Source organism: Podarcis erhardii (assembly GCF_964252035.2).
Source record: "Podarcis erhardii genome assembly, chromosome: 9".
NCBI lineage: Eukaryota > Metazoa > Chordata > Lepidosauria > Squamata > Lacertidae > Podarcis > Podarcis erhardii.
In genome coordinates this window covers 1,632,241-1,651,813 of record NC_138512.1, presented here as the reverse complement: position 1 = coordinate 1,651,813, position 19,573 = coordinate 1,632,241, and the positions used below count along the sequence as shown (strand labels likewise).

At 43.7% G+C, this 19,573-nt stretch overlaps 1 protein-coding gene across 8 annotated transcripts in view; it reads left to right on the top strand.

Moving 5' to 3' along the window:
* Positions 1-19,573, top strand: part of HMG20A (high mobility group 20A) — a 65,096-nt gene that overhangs the window by 7,068 nt on the left and 38,455 nt on the right. For 3 of the 8 annotated variants that reach the window (XM_081876420.1, XM_081876419.1, XM_081876418.1), the window contains exon 1: positions 4,017-4,076. The exons of the other annotated variants lie outside the window; for them this stretch is intronic. In XM_081876420.1, coding sequence (XP_081732546.1) covers positions 4,032-4,076 — 45 coding nt within the window. In that variant the 5' untranslated portion in view covers positions 4,017-4,031. Of the gene's footprint in view, positions 1-4,016; positions 4,077-19,573 lie in introns of those variants that run through there. 8 annotated transcript variants of the gene reach the window in all.

The following is a 19,573-nucleotide window of genomic DNA, read 5'->3' as shown; positions in this document are numbered from 1 at the left end:
CCCCAGCTGAAGCTAAGGCATGCGTAAGGACAATTTGTGCTTATTGTAGCCAAGTCACATGAGTGATTTTGCTATAAACATCCCACATAACATAACAACCACCACCTTTATTTTCCTTCTCCTCTCTCCCAAATGATTTGTACCACCTCAAACTGTCAACCCACTTATCCTTATGGATATGGTTTTGGAACTAAAACTAATGTTGGTGACTGAAGAAGACAGTACAATTAGAATTGAGAATCCGCTATGATTAACAGCCTGCTAACACAGACCTCTTAAAGATCTCCATTGCTGCCATGTGATATCTGAGTAGAGAGGTAATTCCTAGGCTACTTGAGTATTTGTTTTTATCAGTTTCCCTGATGCCCTGACCTACAATAAAGGTGGCCATTGCAGGTAAAGATTTGCAGACAAAGGGCCCTGTGCTTCATTCTCACTGTCCCTTTGATGCTGATGCCTGGTAGTGCTGATTAGAGGAACGTGCCGTTGGCTGATGGGCTCTTCTGCAGGAGAGCTGTGATCTCTTCCTGAATGGGTGCAAAGCTAATGCTGGCAGAGGGCCCTGTGATGGAGCATTATGTGGTGGAGAGGAACTGCTGGATCCTAAATTGCCCCAGTTTGTGGAGAAAGGTCCAGTCTGGGCTTGGAGCTGGTGTGGCATGATCCCTACAAAGCTGCCGCTCACCTTCTGCCCTGACGGATAGGAGCTGGCAGGGCTTCTTATGTGCTGGTGGCTTTGCCACTTCTGTTGTCCCCAGCCACTCATTAGGATTGATCTGCCCACCTACAATGTCCCATTGAACTCAGGTGGACATGGCATAGGAATGCTCTGTAAAACTGGCAACTGGTAACGTTCTACAGTTACTTTGTGCTTTAGTTTGTATGGATTTATTAAAATGTTCTGATTTTAGGAGGAATTGGTGGCTATAATCTGGGCAAAGAAAATGGAAGTTGAACCATTAAACCACACTGACTCACTGGCGAGAATCTTTTTCTTTCAGTTTGCAAAGTCACAGCTTCTGTGACAGGTGAACCTGACAGTTGAAGATGTAGCCTGAAAGAGCAGCTGTAAGGGTTGTAGGCACCCTATACAGTAGTGGCAGAAGTGTTTTCAGTGATGAAACAATGCAACATGGTACAGTGGTGCCCCGCAAGACGAACGCCTCGCAAGACGGAAAACCCACTAGACGAAAGGGTTTTCCGTTTTGGAGGTGCTTCGCAAAACGAATTTCCCTATGGGCTTGCTTTGCAAGATGAAAATGTATTGCAAGTTCCTGCGGGGTTTTTTCCCTCCCCCCCCCTTTTCCTAAGCCCTAAGCCGCTTATTAGCTGATCCGCTGATAAGCTGCTTATCAGCTGATCCGCTAAAAGCCGCTAAACCGCTAATAGCGCTAATCCGCTAAGCTGTCAATGGGCTTGCTTCGCAAGACGAAAAAACCGCTATACGAAGAGCCTCACGGAACGCATTAATTTCGTCTTGCGAGGCACCACTGTAGTCTGAATCAAACCTAACAGTTCCTCTTTCTTATTTTGTCTAGTTTAGCAGGTGATCTGCAAGTACTAGTACTGTTTTGTCTTTCTTTTTTTTTTTTTTTAGGCTATTCCTTTTGAGGATAAATACACTGTTAAATCGTTGATATGTGTTTGACAGATTAGACACTGATCCTCTGGGAGGAAGAAATACCTTGCTTTCCAGACAAAGCCTTGATACATGTTGTTATATATGCAAATATCTTACAAGTTGAAAACAGCGTGTGCTGTTCTTGAAGGCTGATGCCATTGATATAGAAGAATAGCATTATAATTGCTGTCTAGTTTTGTTGGTTTTAACCATTCAACAATAGCAACTATCTGAAGGGATGAGAAATCTCCCCACTTTCCTTCCTTCCAAATGGAGGCTAGGAACACTGTCTGGAGCAGATGATTCTGAATTGTATGCTTGTTCTTCTGCATGGTCTTTCATGTTTTCAGGTAATGAGGTTTATAATAATAATAATAATAATAATAATAATAATAATAGAAAATTTTATTTATTTATTTATTTGTTTATTTGTTTATTTGTTTATTTGTTTATTTATACATACATACTCCGCTCATCTGGCTGGATTTCCCCAGCTACTCTGGGAGGCTTCCAACAAAATATTAAAAATACAATAAAACATCAGACATTAAAAACAGGGCTGCCTTCAGATGTCTTTTAAAAGTCAGATAGTTGTTTATTTCCTTGACGTCTGATGGGAGGGCATTCCACAGGGCGGACGCCACTACCGAGAAGGCCCCCTGCCTGGTTCCCTGCAACCTCACTTCTCGGAGTGAGGGAACCGCCAGAAGGCCCTCAGAGCTGGACCTCAGTGTCCGGACTGAACGATGGGAGTGGAGATGCTTCTTCAGGTATACAATTTATAGAATTGTAGAGTTGGAAAGGACCACGAGGGCCATCTAGTCCATCTCCCTGTAATGCAGGAATTTTTTTGCCCAATTTGGGGCTCAAACCCATGACCCTGAAGTTCAGCATCTCATGTTCTACCAACTGAGATATCGCGGTGCAAGTTTTAATGCTGTGTTTTCATTTAGTGGCGTGTCAGTGATAGAATCGTAGAATTTTAGAGTTGGAAGTCACCACACGGGTTATCTAGTCCAACCCCCTGCAGTTTAGGACTCTTTTGCTCAAGATGGGGCTCAAACACATGACCCTGACATTAAGAGTCAACTGAGCTATTCCAGTGAGAGCCATATAATTTTCCAGTAAAGCAACATTTGCTTGCAAGAAGGAAGGTGTTGTTACTGTACTCTATACTTGTGCAGTGGAACCTCAGGTTACAGATGCTTCAGGTTACAGATTCCGCTAACCCAGAAATATTACCTTTGCTTCAGGATGAGAACAGAAATCGTGCTCCGGTGGTGCGGCGGCATCAGGAGGCGCCATTAGCTAAAGTGGTGCTTCAGGTTAAGAACAGTTTCAGGTTAAGAACGGACCTCCGGAACAAATTAAGTACTTAACCCGAGGTACCACTGTATTCTGTACTGTTTATTACAAAACAGATAATTGAACTTATATTTATTTCATCTGCCACTTAAGAGTTTTTAAGGAATGTTAATTTTCTTTTCTTTTTTTGGTGAGTGGGTGGGGAGAATTCTCAAAGTTTATGTAATTCTCGTAGCCACTTGTAGAGTTTCTGAAATTCTGTTCTGAGAGCCTATTCCAGCAAAGCAATTATCAAGGGAGCTATTATAAGGATATGTTTATTAGAAAGGTTTCAAAGCATACAGAAAATAACACGATTGTGGGAAAACCTTTCAACTTGTTCCCTGAGCTTAGGTGCACTGCTGTGAGCTGGAAGAGCATTGTGGGTATTGATATGCAAATAAAGAATGGATTTGAAGCCTTCTAATAGACAGAGTGGGTGGATGATGGAAACTTCAAATGCCAAGAAAATCATTTAGTACGTATTCTATACTGTAGCACATTATCTTTTAAAGTTCAGTGTTACTGATTGAGTAGACACTTTCTAGAGGCCCACCTCTTTTAGATCCCCAAGTAACTGTAGTAATGTGAAGATCACAATGTATAATGTAACACGTTTTGTTTACATAGAGTGGCTGTAGGTTTTTTGAAGGTGACATATACCACCCTCCATATACCACAAATTGCAAAAAGAACCAAATAAATTCTCTACACAAAGTTGCTCACAAATTTATAAAGATACAGGTTTGGGTGAACTGCCCCCTCTAATTGAGTAAAAGAGGTTTAGTTTTTACATTTGGTAGAATGAAACTGCAGTCACAACTCTTCTAGACTGCTTTTCCACTTCTGTGTTTTAAATAATTTTTCTTTTGTGCACAGCATTTACCGTATTTCATCTTCAGCTAGATCCTCCACCTGAGTAAGATTGTCTTCCATAAACATGGTTTTAACAAAGAGTCTGTAAGTGACTGGAGGCGGGAGTTGATCACGGTGTGGATTTGCCAAGTGTGCCTTCCTCTTAGCACGTCTCTCCCTTGCATCCTGAGTTCGAGTGTCTTCACAGTTCATGGCACCTTTGGTAAAGGCTGTTCTCCAATTGGAGTGCTTGCAGGCAAGTGTTTCCCAATTGTTGGTGTTTATACTACATTTTTAAAGATTTGCCTTGAGACAAGTCTTTAAACCTCTTTTGTTGACCACCAGCATTATGCTTTCCATTTTTAAGTTTGGAATAGAGTAGTTGCTTTGGAAGACGATCATCAGGCATCCACACAACGTGACCAGTCCAACGAAGTTGATGTTGAAGAATCATTGCTTCAACATTGGTGATCTTTGCTTCTTCCAGTATACTGGTATTAGTTCGCCTGTCTTCTCAAGTGAGGTGTAAATTTTTTTGGAGACATTGTTGCTGGAATCTTTCAAGGAGTTGGAGATGGTGTTTATAAGTGGTTCATGTTTCACAAGCGTACAGTAAGGATGGTAGTACAATAGCTTTGTAAATAAGCATTTTGGTTTCCTTGTGAATATCCTGGTCCTCAAACACTCTGCACTTCAGTCGGGAGAAAGCCGCACTCACAGAGCTCAGGCAGTACTGCATTTCAGCATCAGTGTCGGCCATTGTGGAAAGAGAACTGCCCAGGTAGGAGAAGTGCTCAACATTTCCCAACGTTACACCATTGGGTTGGATTTGTGGCGCTGCAGAGGGGTTAGCTATTTTGTACTTGTTGGTGCAGTATTTTGGTTTTTGGGATGTTGAGCGATAGGCCAAGCTTTTTGTAAGCTTCTGCAAAGATATTTAATATGATGTATAGAGAGAGGAGTGTCCAGTCTTGTGAGACACAACTACAGTCTGAAGCCAGATGATCACCACATTTGTTGTTTGTGAGGTATGTTCCTTTGTTACAGAAAGTTGAGAGATGTTTTCTCTTTTAAATTCATTGTAAAATTCTGATTTTTTTAAAGAGGAAACATTACATTTCGGGATAAACTTTCAGCCTTATTTCAGAGTGCTTGCTAACTTCAGTGCCAGATGCAAAGGTTAGCAAATGTCCCAACTTTTCCTATTGTTTCTATTCTACCCCCCCCCCCCAACAATTCTGGGTCCATGCACTGTGATTCTTCAATGGGTTGATCATACAGAAAAGTAGTAAAATATTGTTGCTTCACTAGGACAGTGGATTTTTAAAAATACAGTGTTTTACAAACATGAAAGGAAAAAATGCCAGCAATGTGTTGGTCTGACCCAGCCTTCCCCAACCTGGATCTCTCCAGATATTTTGAATTACAAGTCCCAGCAGCCACAGCCAGCTTGGCTGTTCTGGCTGAGGCTGATGGGAGTTGTAGTCTAAAATATCTGAAGAGTTCTCAGTTGGGGGAGGCTGGTATAATCTTATTAGTCTGCGAATAACTATTTAAGGCTAACATGCTGCAGACTAGGCTTCTGCCATCACCTTTACAAGCAATACCATTTTTTCCCCTCTCTCTCCTCTTCCCCTTTAACATCAATTCTGAGAAGAGTTCTGTTGGTTGATTTTCGACTTTTAGCTGCTCCATGAAAGCAGCATTAAAATTTCTCTGAAATCTGAACAGATTTATGTGCTGAAATATTTCCTTAGTTTCCGGTGAGTCAGATGTGTTGATGAATGACCACGCAGCTGGGGAGAAAGCACTTCTTTGCCTCCAAGTGGAACATTGGTGATCAAGGGGTGGTGGGTGGCAGAGCAGCCTTAGCTATTATTGAGTGGCATTTTGGTGAGTCATGGACTTGAAACAATAACTCTGACTTTCCTGTTTCACCCAAATTCCACGTTGTCAGTGGTGCTTATGCTCCCAGCAAAAATGTTGACTCCATATGAGCTGAGGAAAGGTCATGGGTTTGGAGGAATGCCCTTTCTCACGGCTCTCATTCAGACAAAATGATACATGGATCCTGATACTGAGGGCATGGGACAGTGTGAGGGTTGTAGCCTGATAGACAATTCATGGGAAACCTTTATTTCTAATAAACAAATAGAGACACAACTTTCTCTTACTTCTGGCAGCCAGGGGTGGAGGTAGAGAAGATGCAATAATTCTACAGATACAGAGAAAGCTATTCATTCTAATGAATAATTTGGTTTATAATGTTGTGGAAAACAAGTCATTTGGGAGTACTGTAGCATTTAAAGTGGTCACTTCAAGTGTTTAAATGTGGGTTGTCTGTAACAAAAAAAACCCCTTCCAAATAACCACATATATAGCTTGCCTTCAGTGGAAAGCCCATCTAGAGCTGGTGTACAAACCAGAATCCCAGAGCTGGCTATCCATAGGATCTCCATCTTGTCAGTAGTCTGTTGTCATTTATTAGCTCTTGTTCTGTCACCAGTTTAGGACATGCCCAGCCTCTCCAGATCAATATGTTAAAGAGAAATAGAGCTAGGTATCATTGGCATACTTGTGACATCTTGCCCCAAATCGTCTAAGGACTACTCCCATTAGCTTCATATAGAAATCAGTCGCCACCCCAATCTCCACAGCTTGGCCAAGGTTCCAGGGGTTCCAGGGTTCGTGTTTCCTTTGGAAATGTGGCACAGTGGAGACTGCAGTATCTTTAGGATATATGGTTTATTTACACAATTACTCAGGTTGTGTATGAGCGTACTTTGGAGGGGTTCCTAACATTACACTCCAAGCAGGTCTCTTGCTTCTTCCATGGGCACAGCAGCCTTGGATTCAAAACAGAAATCAGCCATGTTCTCTGTCTCCTTTTATAGTCTGTCACTGTTTTTGCTAGCGCTGCACTGCCAGCTGCAATTCTAAAAACTAACTGGTCTTACTACAGTGAGGGGGAAAAGTATTTGATCCCCTGCTAAATTTGCCCGGGAAAAACCCCCAGAAACCCAGAAGACAAAAGTCAGAGATTGATGTGCATTATAATGAGGGAAATAAGTGATCCCTTTGCAAAAGATGACTTAGTACTTGGTGGCAAAACCCTTGTTGGCAGTTTCAGAGGTCAGATGTTTCTTGTAGGTGGCCACCAGGTTTGCACACATCTCAGGAGGTATTTTGTCCCACTCCTCTTTGCAGATCCTCTCCAAGTCAGTAAGATTTCGAGGCTGATGTGTAGCTACTCAAACCTTCAGCTCCCTCAACAGATTTTCGATGGGATTAAGGTCTGAAGACTGGCTGGGCCACTCCAGGACCTTAATGTGCTTCTTCTTGAGCCACTCCTTTAAGGGTGCCTTGGCCGTGTGTTTTGGATCATTGTCATGCTGGAATACCCATCCTTGACCCATTTTCAATGCCCTGGCTGAGGGAAGGAGGTGCTCACCCAAGATTTGACAATACATGGTCCTGTCCATCATCCCTTAAATGCGGTGAAGGTGTCCTGTCCCCTTAGCAGAAAAACACCCCCAGTGCATAATATGTTCCCCTCCGTGTTTGACGGTGGGGATGGTGTCCTTTGGGTCGTAGGCAGCGTTCTTCCTCCTCTAAACATGGCAAGTTGAGTTGATGCCAAAGAGCTCGATTTTGGTCTCATCTGACCACAACACTTTCACCCAGTTAGAATCATAGAATCGTAGAGTTGGAAGAGACCACAAGGGCCATCGAGTCCAACCCCCTGCCAAGCAGGAAACACCATCAGAGCACTCCTGACATATGGTTGTCAGTTCTCCTCTGGGTCATTCCGATGTGCATTGGCAAACTGTAGACGGGCCTGTATGTGTGCTGTCTTGAGCAAGGGGACTTTGCGGGCTCTGCAAGATCTTAGTCCTTCACGGCGTAGTGTGTTACCAACTGTTTTCATGGTGACTATGGTCCCAGCTGCCCTGAGATCATTGACATGTTCCCCCCGTGTTCTGGGCTGCTTCATCACCATTCTCATGATCCTTTCAACTCCACGAGATGAGATCTTGCATGGAGCCCCAGACTAAGGGAGGTAGACAGTTATTTTGTGTTTCTTCCATTTGCGAATTATTGTACCAACAATTGTCACCTTCTCACCAAGCTGCTTGGCAATAGTCTTGTAGCCCAGTCCAGCCTTGTGCAGGTCTACATCCTTGGACAGCTCAGTGAGGTAATTAAAGGTAAAGGGACCCCTGACGGATAAGTCCAGTCGTGGCCGACTCTGGGGTTGCGGCGCTCATCTCACTTTATTGGCCGAGGGAGCCAGCGTACAGCTTCTGGGTCATGTGGCCAGCATGATTAAGCCGCTTCTGGCGAAAACAGAGCAGCGCACGGAAACGCTGTTTACCTTCCTGCCGGAGCGGTACCTATTTATCTACTTGCACTTAGACGTGCTTTCGAACTGCTGTAATTACCTCTCTGCTCAGGGCAGGGCTTCATCCATTTGTTGGCTGGCACATTCTCTGCCTCTTAATATTCTGCTTTGATGGCTCACCTCCAAGGCTTTGTTCCCATAATGGCCCACGGTCAGTGAGCTATCACCAGGCTGGCGTGGCTCTTATTTTTAACATAAGCTGTTTGGCACAGTTTAATTCAGGGGTCGGTAAACAACAGACCGCAGGCTGGATCTGGCCCGCGGACGGTCCGTGGATCGGCCGATTCTGTTTGTTAATTTTGTTCTGTTATTTCCCCCCCTGGCGCTGCCATTTTTTCTGGCGTCATCCCCCCCCTACACCATGGTGCCTCCTCCTGGCTTTTCCCCACCCTGTGTAGTGGAGGAAGGGGGCTGGGCTGAGCACCATTTTGGGCAGCGCTTTTCCGAAGCCAGCCAGCCCTTTCGGGCCGCTCGTCCTGCCGCCGCCAGCCTCTGCCACTTGCAAGGTCAGGCGTTTTGCAGCCTCGTTTTCTTGGAGAGTTTGACTAGGCGCTTTGCGGGAGCTTTGCGCGCATTACTTGCATTGCTCAGCTTGTGCTTTTGCTCTCGCTGCTTGCCTGCCTTCTCCTGCTATCTTTGGAGGTGTCTTTCAGGGGATGAGCCGGTGGGTTTTCAGTACTTGGGAGGCAGCAGCAAACCGGAGTTTGAAATGGACCTTTTTGCCTGGTGGCGCATTTCCTCGTCAGCGTTCGTGGTCCAGGAGAGAGGGTGGCGGCCTGCTGTTGTTTTTGGAGAGCTGGGGGGGGGGAGCGGGGGCAGGCATTGTGTGTGTTTAAATTCCTGCTCAGGAAGAGGCTGTAAAATGAGCCACCAGGAAAACTTCCTCCCCTTTCCCTGCTCTTGCTTTTGGCCCTGCCTAAAGTGATATAAGGTCCCCGAGAGCTCTGGACTTGGCTGACCAGGGAAGGCACCGAGGCTAAGGGGAGTTCAGTGCAACCCTCAATCTCAGCCCCCTCTTCAAAGATCCCGGGCATCTCCCCCAACTTTTTAAACTGCGGCAGATCTGACGCTTTTCAGCTATCCCAGATGATATATTTTGGAGACCTTTGGGGTTTGGCTTTCCCCCCTTTTTTGTCCACTTTCGTCCCTCCACTGCCGGCACCGCCAGCAGCACCATAGGTAGGCAGGGGGAGGGCAGGGGCTGGGGCCCCCTTCAAAGAAAGTTTGCTGATCCCTGGTTTAATTCCCCAAACCTTGATTAATTTTAACTTTTGTTAAAATTAAGAATTTAGGGTGTCTCACACCCCACAAACTCATAACTATATTAAATAACATTGGGGACAAAATCATGTTCCGTGGCACTGCACAGTTCAGCTGTCAGGGGCTGAGGCACAATCATCCAATACTACTCTTTGGAACTGGTAGAAGCAAAACCATCATAAAATGTGCTCCCAACCCCTCCCTCCTAGAGGCTGTACTTCAAAAATCACTGGGGGAAAATCCAGAAGATTTTTACTCCCCCTTTTCCTCATCCAAACAAGTCCTCCATCAGGGATACCAAAAATCAGTTCTCTTCCAAAACTGGGCCTGAGCCCAAACTGGAATGGGTCCAGATTATCATTTTCACCAAGGAACACCTGCAGCTGAACCACTACCATCCTCTTGAGCACCTTGTCCCCCACAAAGGTGTTTCAGTGACAAGGTGGTAGTTAGTATAAATCTTTGTCTAGGGTGGTGTTTTTTTAGTGCTCACGCCACTTCCTCCATCAAGGAAACAAGGAACAGTGCATGAAGTAATGGCACATTCACCACACTCTGGATCCACTTGATCATCACTCTGTGACTGGCATGAATATGCCAGGATGGGCACAGGTTGGGAGAGTCTTGTCCAATCTCAAGCCTCAGTACTGAAACTGACCCCACAGAGTTGGACAGGATAGTATAGCAGACTTATAAATGGTTCCAGTTACAGATAGGTAGCCGTGTTGGTCTGCCATAGTCAAAACAAAACAAATTCCTTCCAGTAGCACCTTAAAGACCAACTAAGTCAGTTCTTGGTATGAGCTTTCGTGTGCATGCACACTTCTCAAGTCTACATGATTTTTGTCACTCAAGTCTACATGATTTTTGTTTTCAAATTGTCTTACAAAGATTTTCACAGAGGGCCTCTGATGGCTTCCAGACTGGGTTAACTGGGGTAGATGATTGAGGAGAATAAAAATAAAGGCTCCAAATACAATTTATTGAGAATAGGGTGAAGCAGTGGATTCCTGGATAATTACTGTGTTCATATGTGTCATTAACTATTATATAGCCTTGGGCTCGCACATTCCTCACTCCCCTTAATGTGTGATTGCAGTGGATGTGTCTAGGAACTGGGTGAACAGTTTTCCTGCCATTAACAAAAAGAGAGAGTGTTGGGTAGGGTAATAAAGATGGGAGTAGCAATATGTGGTGGTTGGCTGAAATAGAATTCTACAGATGTTTGGCAACAGTTTCTGGAGTCTGAATATTAATAGTATTGTCGGGGCTTGATATAAACTCTGGATATCTCTGAGCTTTACATTCCTTTCCCTGGTGATTAAGCAAACTGAAGCATGCTGTCATTCAACTCCTCTGAAATTGCCAGAGAGTTCTTGGGCAACTCTAACTTGCCATGACAGCTATTGTTACTACAGTGGTACCTTGGGTTACATACACTTCAGGTTACATACGCTTCAGGTTACAGACTCCGCTAACCCAGAAATAGTGCTTCAGGTTAAGAACTTTGCTTCAGGATGAGAACAGAAATTGTGCTCCAGCGGCGTGGCAGCAGCAGGAGGCCTCATTACCTAAAGTGGTGCTTTAGGTTAAGAACAGTTTCAGGTTAAGTACGGACCTCCGGAACAAATTAAGTACTTAACTTGAGGTACCACTGTACATGCTTCTTGCTGCTTTTCTAATGAGGATTTTGTTGGACTTTGTTTGGAGGTACACCAAAAAGTTTTTAAACATCACACCCTAAGTTTATGATTCTAGATTCAGGTAGCTAGCCGTGTTGGTCTGACACAGTCAAAATAAATAAATAAAATTGTCTAGTAGCACTTAGTTGGTCTCTAAGGTGCTACTGGACAATTTTTTAAGTTTATGATGTTCTTCAGAAGTTTCAATTGCTTGGAAGCAAGGTTTTATTGTCTTTTTGCACAAACCCAAATATTTCTAATAATGTTTGAGCAACACACTTATTCTAGAACAATCGTATTATTTGTAGCCCTTGTAGGTTGAACATTTATTTTTCTGTTGTTTCATTCTGAGTTGGTAATATTTGTTCAGTGCTTGTGCAGGTTTAGATAGAGTCTGGGGTCCCCAAAGGACTGCCTGCTCCATCATGAACTTCTCTATCAACTGAAATCTGCTTTGGAGACCCTCCTGTATGTCCCCATTGCTGGCTTTGTTGTTCTGTTTTCTGCTGAACTGTTCAGGTGCCAGGCTGAGCATTGAAAAGCAGATACAGCTGAAGGAAGAAGTAGGAAAAAACATTTCTCTTCAACTTCCTCCTTCAGGTCTGCATACTTTTTAAGGGGGTGGAGGGCAGAATGTAACCACCTTTCATAGTGAAGAGGGCGGGGGTGGGTTTTTTAAGAAGCTTCATGGGTGTCAGGAGGAGTCCTCAAGGGCACCACTGCACCCATGTGGCAACCCCATTCTGATACTAAGCTGATAAATATTGGAAAGCCAATAAATATTAAATTCAGCAAAGGCTCCTAAGGCCAAAGTGCACATTCACAGAGGAGGCTGCCTTTTGCTTCTCTGCAGGATTTATCTTCCTGGTCTCGCTGCCTTCTAGTCACCCTTTCCTGGTGGACTGGTAATTGTGCTACCTTTGTGCACTGGTTGTGACTGGATGATTCAATCCTTCCTGTTGTGCTTTTGCCCCAAAATTACTCCAAAATTACTGAGAGCCAGTGTGGTGTGAGAGCCAGTGTGGTGTAGTGGTTAAGATCGGTAGACTCGTAATCTGGGGAACCGGGTTCGCGTCTCCGCTCCTCCACATGCAGAAAGCTGACCTGGGCTAGTCACACTCCTCTGAAGTCTCTCAGCCCCACTGTTTGTTGTGGGGGAGGAAGGGAAAGGAGAATGTTAGCCGCTTTGGGACTCCTTCGGGTAGTGATAAAGCGGGATATCAAATCCAAATTCTTCTTCTTCTTCTTCTCTTCCTCAGTGGAGTTTTCCTGTTGTTCAACTGCATGAGTGCCTAATATCAATCAAGTGGCATTCCATTTGCATTCAGAGGATGCACATTTCTGAGACGAAGTAATTATTATTCTCTTTCACAGTAAAAGTTTTCAGGAAGTAAAAAAGGTACAGCTAAGTTAGAAGAAAAATGTGCCTCAGTTGTTCAGAGAAAGCTGACTTGCAACCTTAGGGCATTTTTTATGTGACCCAGAAGCTTAGCATTTTGAGAGACCCTACTGTCATTGTGTCAAAATTTAGCTGTCATAGTTACTGGGGCAGAAAAAATTACTAGAGGCTTGTAAATTGTGCTAAGTAAACAGAAATGCAGGTCATTATGTTGTTCAGTTCTCATGATCTATTGAAGTTCATAGGTCAGGATTTTTCAGTTAGTGACAAATTATCTGCATTTTTAGCAGGGGTGAGGATATTAAGGCCTGGGAGCCAAATGCAGTCCTTCAGGCCTTTCAAACCAGCCTTTGGGCTTCCTCACCTCTTGCGGGCTGGAATGTGTCTTGAACTGTAATCATGGCCTTTGACACTTGGAAGGCATATTTTTAGGGCCCACACTATTCTTGTGATTGTAATTTGTTTTAAATTGATATGACTTGCTCTGGAACCTTGGAGTGAAGGGCAGGCAGATGAATATGATGATGATGATGATGATTGTGTGTGTGTGTTTGTTTGTGTGTGTGTGTGTGTGTGTGTGTGTATACATATATACACACACACACCGTATTTTTCACTCCATGAGACACACTTTTTTCTTCCTAAAAAGTAAGGGGAAATGTCTGTGCGTCTTATGGAGCGAATGCATGGTCCCTGGAGCCGAATTGCCCAGGGGCGAAAAGCAGATCATGCTTTCTTCTTCTTCTTAGAATCATAGAGTTGGAAGAGACCACAAGGGCCATCGAGTCCAACCCCCTGCCAAGCAGGAAACACCATCAGAGAACTCCTGACATATGGTTGTCAAGCCTCTGCTTAAAGACCTCCAAAGAAGGAGACTCCACCACACTCCTTGGCAGCAAATTCTACTGTCGAACAGCTCTTACTGTCAGGAAGTTCTTTCTAATGTTTAGGTGGAATCTTTTTTCTTGTAGTTTGGAACCATTGCTCCATGTCCGCTTCTCTGGAGCAGCAGAAAACAACCTTTCTCCCTCCTCTATGTGACATCCTTTTATATATTTGAACATGGCTATCATATCACCCCTTAACCTCCTCTTCTCCAGGCTAAACATGCCCAGCTCCCTTAGCCGTTCCTCATAAGGCATCGTTTCCAGGCCTTTGACCATTTTGGTTGCCCTCCTCTGGACACGTTCCAGTTTCTCAGTGTCCTTCTTGAACACAGTGGCGCAAAAACATGGTTACGAAGCACAGATCCATATGGATCCTCAGGATTTTTGCATTGGGCTACCCCAAACTCACCGTCAAATCACATGTCTGTGGCCACAGCATGAACCACAAGAATCATACACCCACTGTTTCGTTTAGAATATTTTTTTTCTAAAAACTAGGTGTGTCTTATGGAGCAAAAAATACAGTGTGTGTGTGTGTATCTACACACACATTCTGCGCTGCTTTTGAGAGTGGTGTGCTGAGCTCTTGGGTGCCTAGCCTTGTGGACCACCTTGGGTCACCCCCAAAGGTAAGTGCCCCCAGCGGTGCCCCTCCCCTCCTAAGCACGCCACGATTCATACGTAATGCAAAAAGTCAAAATGTTTCTGCCATGAAGTACATGGGGGTTTGGGGTTTGTTTGTTAAACATCTCAGGTGTGTTGGAGGTAGGAAAACAGCACTCTCTCTGGAATCTACTGTAGTCATAATGAATAGTGTGCTATGAGCTAAAACAGGTCTGGGAGTGAGACTGAGATGGATTCTGAACAAAGATATGAGAGAGAGAAGCTAACGTGCTTTCTTTTTAAAAAATATTCATATATATCTGCAAACTACCTTATTCAGTAGCACTAGCCTACAAAACTCAAATGGCTAGGCAAGATTTTTGCACCATTAGCTATGGAGTTGTGCACTGTGTGAAGGGGTTGAATTAACTTTGCTGTGATTAAACTTTAATGTTTTGTTGCTGTTCTTTCCTTCAGTGTGGTTGTTGACAAGGGAGTCATTTCCAATTTTATATTGTCTGAGGCTATTGGCCACTTTAGTGAAGAAAACTCAGTAATACCATAAGTAGGATTAATTAGTGCAAGATAGTGATTTTCATCTGCTCAGTTGTATTTAGCTTGATTGGATTCTTTCCCCCCATTTTCCTTGTAATTTGTATATTTATCTAAGGGGTTGTGAACCTGTGTATGGTGAACGTGCTGCTTTAGCGTACAATTCTGTTCAAATTGTGTCCCCCTTCCCTTCCCTCTCCTCTCTCAAGCTGTGAACCACCTTCTCTTAGTTCTCAGAAAGCCTACACTTTCAAGCCATTCATAAAAATAAGCATAATGCCTTTCCATAGAGGGAAGCATATTTTTGTACCTGTTCCCAGTTCAGAGCTCTTTGGTATGCCAGAAAGGAAAAAAAAAGAGCTGAGGTTTCAGGAAGAGAACACGCATATAGGAAAGAAATTCTTCCTGCCTACCCAAAGGGTTTTTGAGCTCAGCCAAATAGTCTGTACTTCCATGTATGTCTTTTTAGTCTGTCTGCTAGCACTGAGTGTTCCATTTTCCAAGTGACTCACTGTGAATACTCACTTTTGGGGGAGGTAGTGGAGGGAGGAAGCAGAAGAGTGGCTTATTACACAGATTATTCCGCAGATATATTTGGCCTGATTTTAAACATATGGGCTGCAATCATGTCTGTTGCTGTATCTCTTCTTTTTCTAACACCCCCCCCCCATGCAGTCTTAGGCAAAAAACAATTTGGCTAATGCTGCTGTGACATTCAGTTTTGGCACTAGTGCAAAGCTTGCATCCTCCCACCCTTTTAATGAACATGCTCTGCCTAGAAATTCTGTCGCATGTACCAGCGTGTTCAGTTGCTTGGAAACGGGATTCTAAAGCCAGGCTCTGGTGCTTCGCAAGGTACTTTATTTTTTAATAAGGAGGAAAAAAGTGCGTGACAACCCTTCAAGTTGGCACAGGTTGCAATCGGAAGTGTAGACTGTTCTGTTTTCCAGTCATGACTGATGCTCTTTTTTCCTGGGTCAGCCACGTGGTAGTCTGGGCCAGCTTACCTGGAAGGCTCATCATTTTTTTCCAAAGTATCAATGCACAAAAAGACATTGGTGTTTCTAGACTAAAGTTATTGTAATACATTTTTGCATGCAAATTTTATTTCAGTAGTGAGCCATAGAAAGAACACGAACTGCTCAGTAGCCCCCTTCTGCAAAAGGATGCAGGTTTAAAGCCACATCCGTGCTCAGCCCCCTGGCCTCCCCCCCACCCCTCTGCAGAAGGCTGGACCAGTTGAACAGAAGCAGGAAGGTGTTGGATCTGTCACCTTAATTGCCGTATTTGGGCCGAGACTGGAGCACAGCAGTGAGTGACCATTGAAAAAGGCAGTTGAAAAGCCTCTGCAGAGAAGAGCTGCTTCTCTGTGTTGGCATCTTTGCCCTGAGTCCATATGTAGCTGCTCCTGCCCCCTATTCCTAAAGATAACATGAAACTGTCAAACTCCCATGTCATACAAGATAGGCTATTACGGGTATCTTTATGATAGATTGAATTGTTGTAAGACACTCTGGAAGCCAATCCTGGCTGAAAAGTAAGGTTTAACCCACCCTTTCCCAACTTAGTTCCCTTCAGATGTTGGTTGACTTCAACTCTCATCCGTTTTCTGCCAGCATGGCAATAGTCAGGGAAGATGAAAGCAGTAGTCCAAAACATATGGGGGGTGCCAGGTTGGAGAAGCCTGCTATAAATAAATGACAGGTCTTTAAAAAAAAAAAAAAAAAAGTAGGAGCCACAGTATATCTCAGACTTAAAATATAGTAAACTCTATTTACTGTTAGTACAATAGAGACCTTTAGGGGTTTTCTTAGCTTGAAATACGAGGATTATAAATAAAAGTCACTCCAAGCTAAAATCAAATAACCAACTGCAAATTGATTGCCTATCTCATGATCAATCTTTTATTAGCTCTCTGTTTCTCTAATGATAGAAAGGGTTTGCTGTAGAAACTTTCTGAATCCAAATGAGAGATACAGTCATACCTCTGGTTGTGAACGCTGCGGGTTTTAGGATTGTGGACTGCGCCGAACCCGGAAGTACCGGAATGGGTTACTTCTGTGTTTCAGCGCATGCGCAGAAGCGCAAAATGACGTCACACATGTGCACAGACGCAGCACTGTGGGTTGCGAACGCTGCGGGTTGCGAACGGGCCTCCCGCACGGATCACGTTCGCACCCCGAGGTATGACTGTATTTAAGTTCCTTGGTGTACCATAAAAATAACTTAGGACATATTTTGTTTATCTCCTATATAATTGTTTTGAAATGTTTTTCAATTGTAAAATTCATTTTTATAATTTTCTGCAAGAAGAGATTCTTAGAAAGGGAAGGGAAAGTGAAGGAAGCCAGAACAATTGTCTCAACTCCTCCTGATTGTTCCTTTTTGTTACATGTCTCTCATCTTAAATATCAATCTGGGTACCAGCTCTCTCTGGTATATATGTAGCTGGCATAAAATCTGGTGATACTCTTGCTTTTCCTTATCAGCAGAGTCAGGCAGTCATGACTGCAGGGCTTTTAAAGGGCTGTTCTTATAGCATACTAATGAAAATATAAAGTCAGTGCCTGGCTATAATTTTGGGGGCCCACAGAGCAAGATCAGGCAGCTTGTTCAGCATGGAAAGGTGTAATGAGAATATTGTGGCCCAGAAGATGCATACAGGCAGCTCCTCCACTTGCATGTGATCTCCTTGCGCACAACCGTGCACACATGCAGTGCTGGTAACCTGGAAGTGGAGGAAGAGAGCTGGAAAGTCCTTGTGGCTCACGAGGAGACCCTGCCCAGAGCTCAAAGACTTTCCAGGGTGCTCCCCACTTATGCACATTTCACTTATACGCCCCCCCCCAGGGGTCCAGAATATAACCCACATCAGTGCGGAGTTGCCTATATAATTCTCATGAGCATATTGGGTATCATACTGTTGCTGGTTGAATTCTGCAATATAGTCTTAATCTTGAAATAGTTGGACTTAAAAAGAAGGAAATATTCTTTAAAAAATATTGATATGCTGCATCTGGACATGATGCTTAACAGTAGTTTTGTGTGCTGTGAATAAGCCACAGCAAACTTTGCTCTGCTCTCTCTCCCTTCTCCTCCCACATGGCCAGGAGGTTACTTCAGAAGTTTCCACTTTTGTTTAACTATGGTTTGTTGCTTCATCCAAACTGACAAAAAGGCTACGATTAATTATGGTTTGCATAATAGTTTCAGGTTGACTTTGTTTTAAATCATCAGTCATCAGTTTCATGAAACAGCAAACCATTGTTTAGCAAAAAGCAGAAGTAAAACCATGTGAACTCCTGTCCACACAAGAGAGGAAAAAGTAGCTCATGAACCTGATGCTTGCCGCAGCTCATTGTAATTCATGCAATTTACACTGAACTGGGGTTTGGCATGACGCTCAAACGCAGCTGTAGACACCTTTAAGCAATGTGAAAAAAATTAATGGATTTCTGTGTTTGGTCATTTTCAAGTCACAAGGGGTAGAAACATTTTGAATTATGGATGTATGATGAGTATGCAAGTGGGATGCCCCCCCCCAAATAATTTTTATTAAAGATTGCCTAGTTTACAAAAGCATGTGCATTGTCTTTTTTCAAGTTGCGTTTTCCACAGATCAGTTTCATTTGTTGCATGCAGTATTAGGCTGGGAAGGAAAGAGGGGGGTGGGTGGGTGGGTGGGGGTGGGTTAGTTAAACTGAAAACATAATCAAATCACAATTGAAAATGTAGATGCCCATTGATGACAATATATTAATACCAAATACCAAATCCTACTGCTTTATTCCTGAGTGAGGATTATGAAGCGGGATGGGGGGAAACTTCTCTGTTTGGTGAGAGTAGTGCTGACAGTTTGTGAAAATGGGCCACCGGAAATGCTTTGGAGACTTTGTTTTGAATTGTGAAAAACACTTAAGGCATAGAGCCCAGCCAAATCATTTGGGCATATATTGCACTGGCAGGCAAATTCAGGCTCTTTGAACAAATATCAAAATGGGCTGTAGTGGTTTTGATCAGTGAAATGAAGAAAGGAAGAACACTTGCTTTAGATCAAAACAAAACAAATTCCTTCCAGTAGCACCTTAAAGACCAACTAAGTCAGTTCTTGGTATGAGCTTTCGTGTGCATGCACACTTCTTCAGATACACTTGCTTTAGATATTTTTCTGGCCTTAATTAAAATCGCACAGTACTTCTGTAACATCTTTGAAGGTGATGCATGTATGTCAGATGGTAAGTGGCTGCAGAAATCCTTCTAAAGATTTGAAGCCAAAAGCCCCAAGGAAGAGCAGAATTAAATATGGGAACCTACAAGGATATCACATCTCTGCCTGCAAACAGAAATCTCTCCAGTGATATGAGGTAGAGCTGCTTGTGTAGAGCTACCTTGTGTATCTTTGCAAAGCAAAAAAGATTTTCCTGCCAGACCCTGTTTTTGTGTTAATCCCAGTACATAAAGTCAGTCCTAACTGTGTGGCTTGTCAGCATTATCAGGATCTGTGTGTTTGAAGCCTGGTCCATCCTGTACGTATGGCTGATTTTTGCTGCAAGTATGAGGTGACTGTACTATGGCTGTCTTGTGTGCCCAGTTTAACATGGCACCACACTTTGTTGGGAACCAAAGGGGCCATTGTGCTGCCTCCCTTCCCCTGTAGGTGGAGTGTCTTAAGACCTATTGCAGTCGTTAAGAGTCGTCAACAGGCTCATCACAGCTATCTGCCAATCACCCATTCCCACCACCCTTCTGAGTAATACCCCTCCCCACCTTCTCACTATATAGAAGGGTCTGGAAACTTCTGTTTCAGTGTATCTGAAGAAGTGTGCATGCACACGAAAGCTCATACCAAGAACTGACTTAGTTGGTCTTTAAGGTGCTACTGGAAGGAATTTGTTTTGTTTTGTCTTTGGGAAGGCAGGCATGTTGGCTTATGTTGCTGGCAGCTATGGAAGCTGGCAGCTAGGCTGG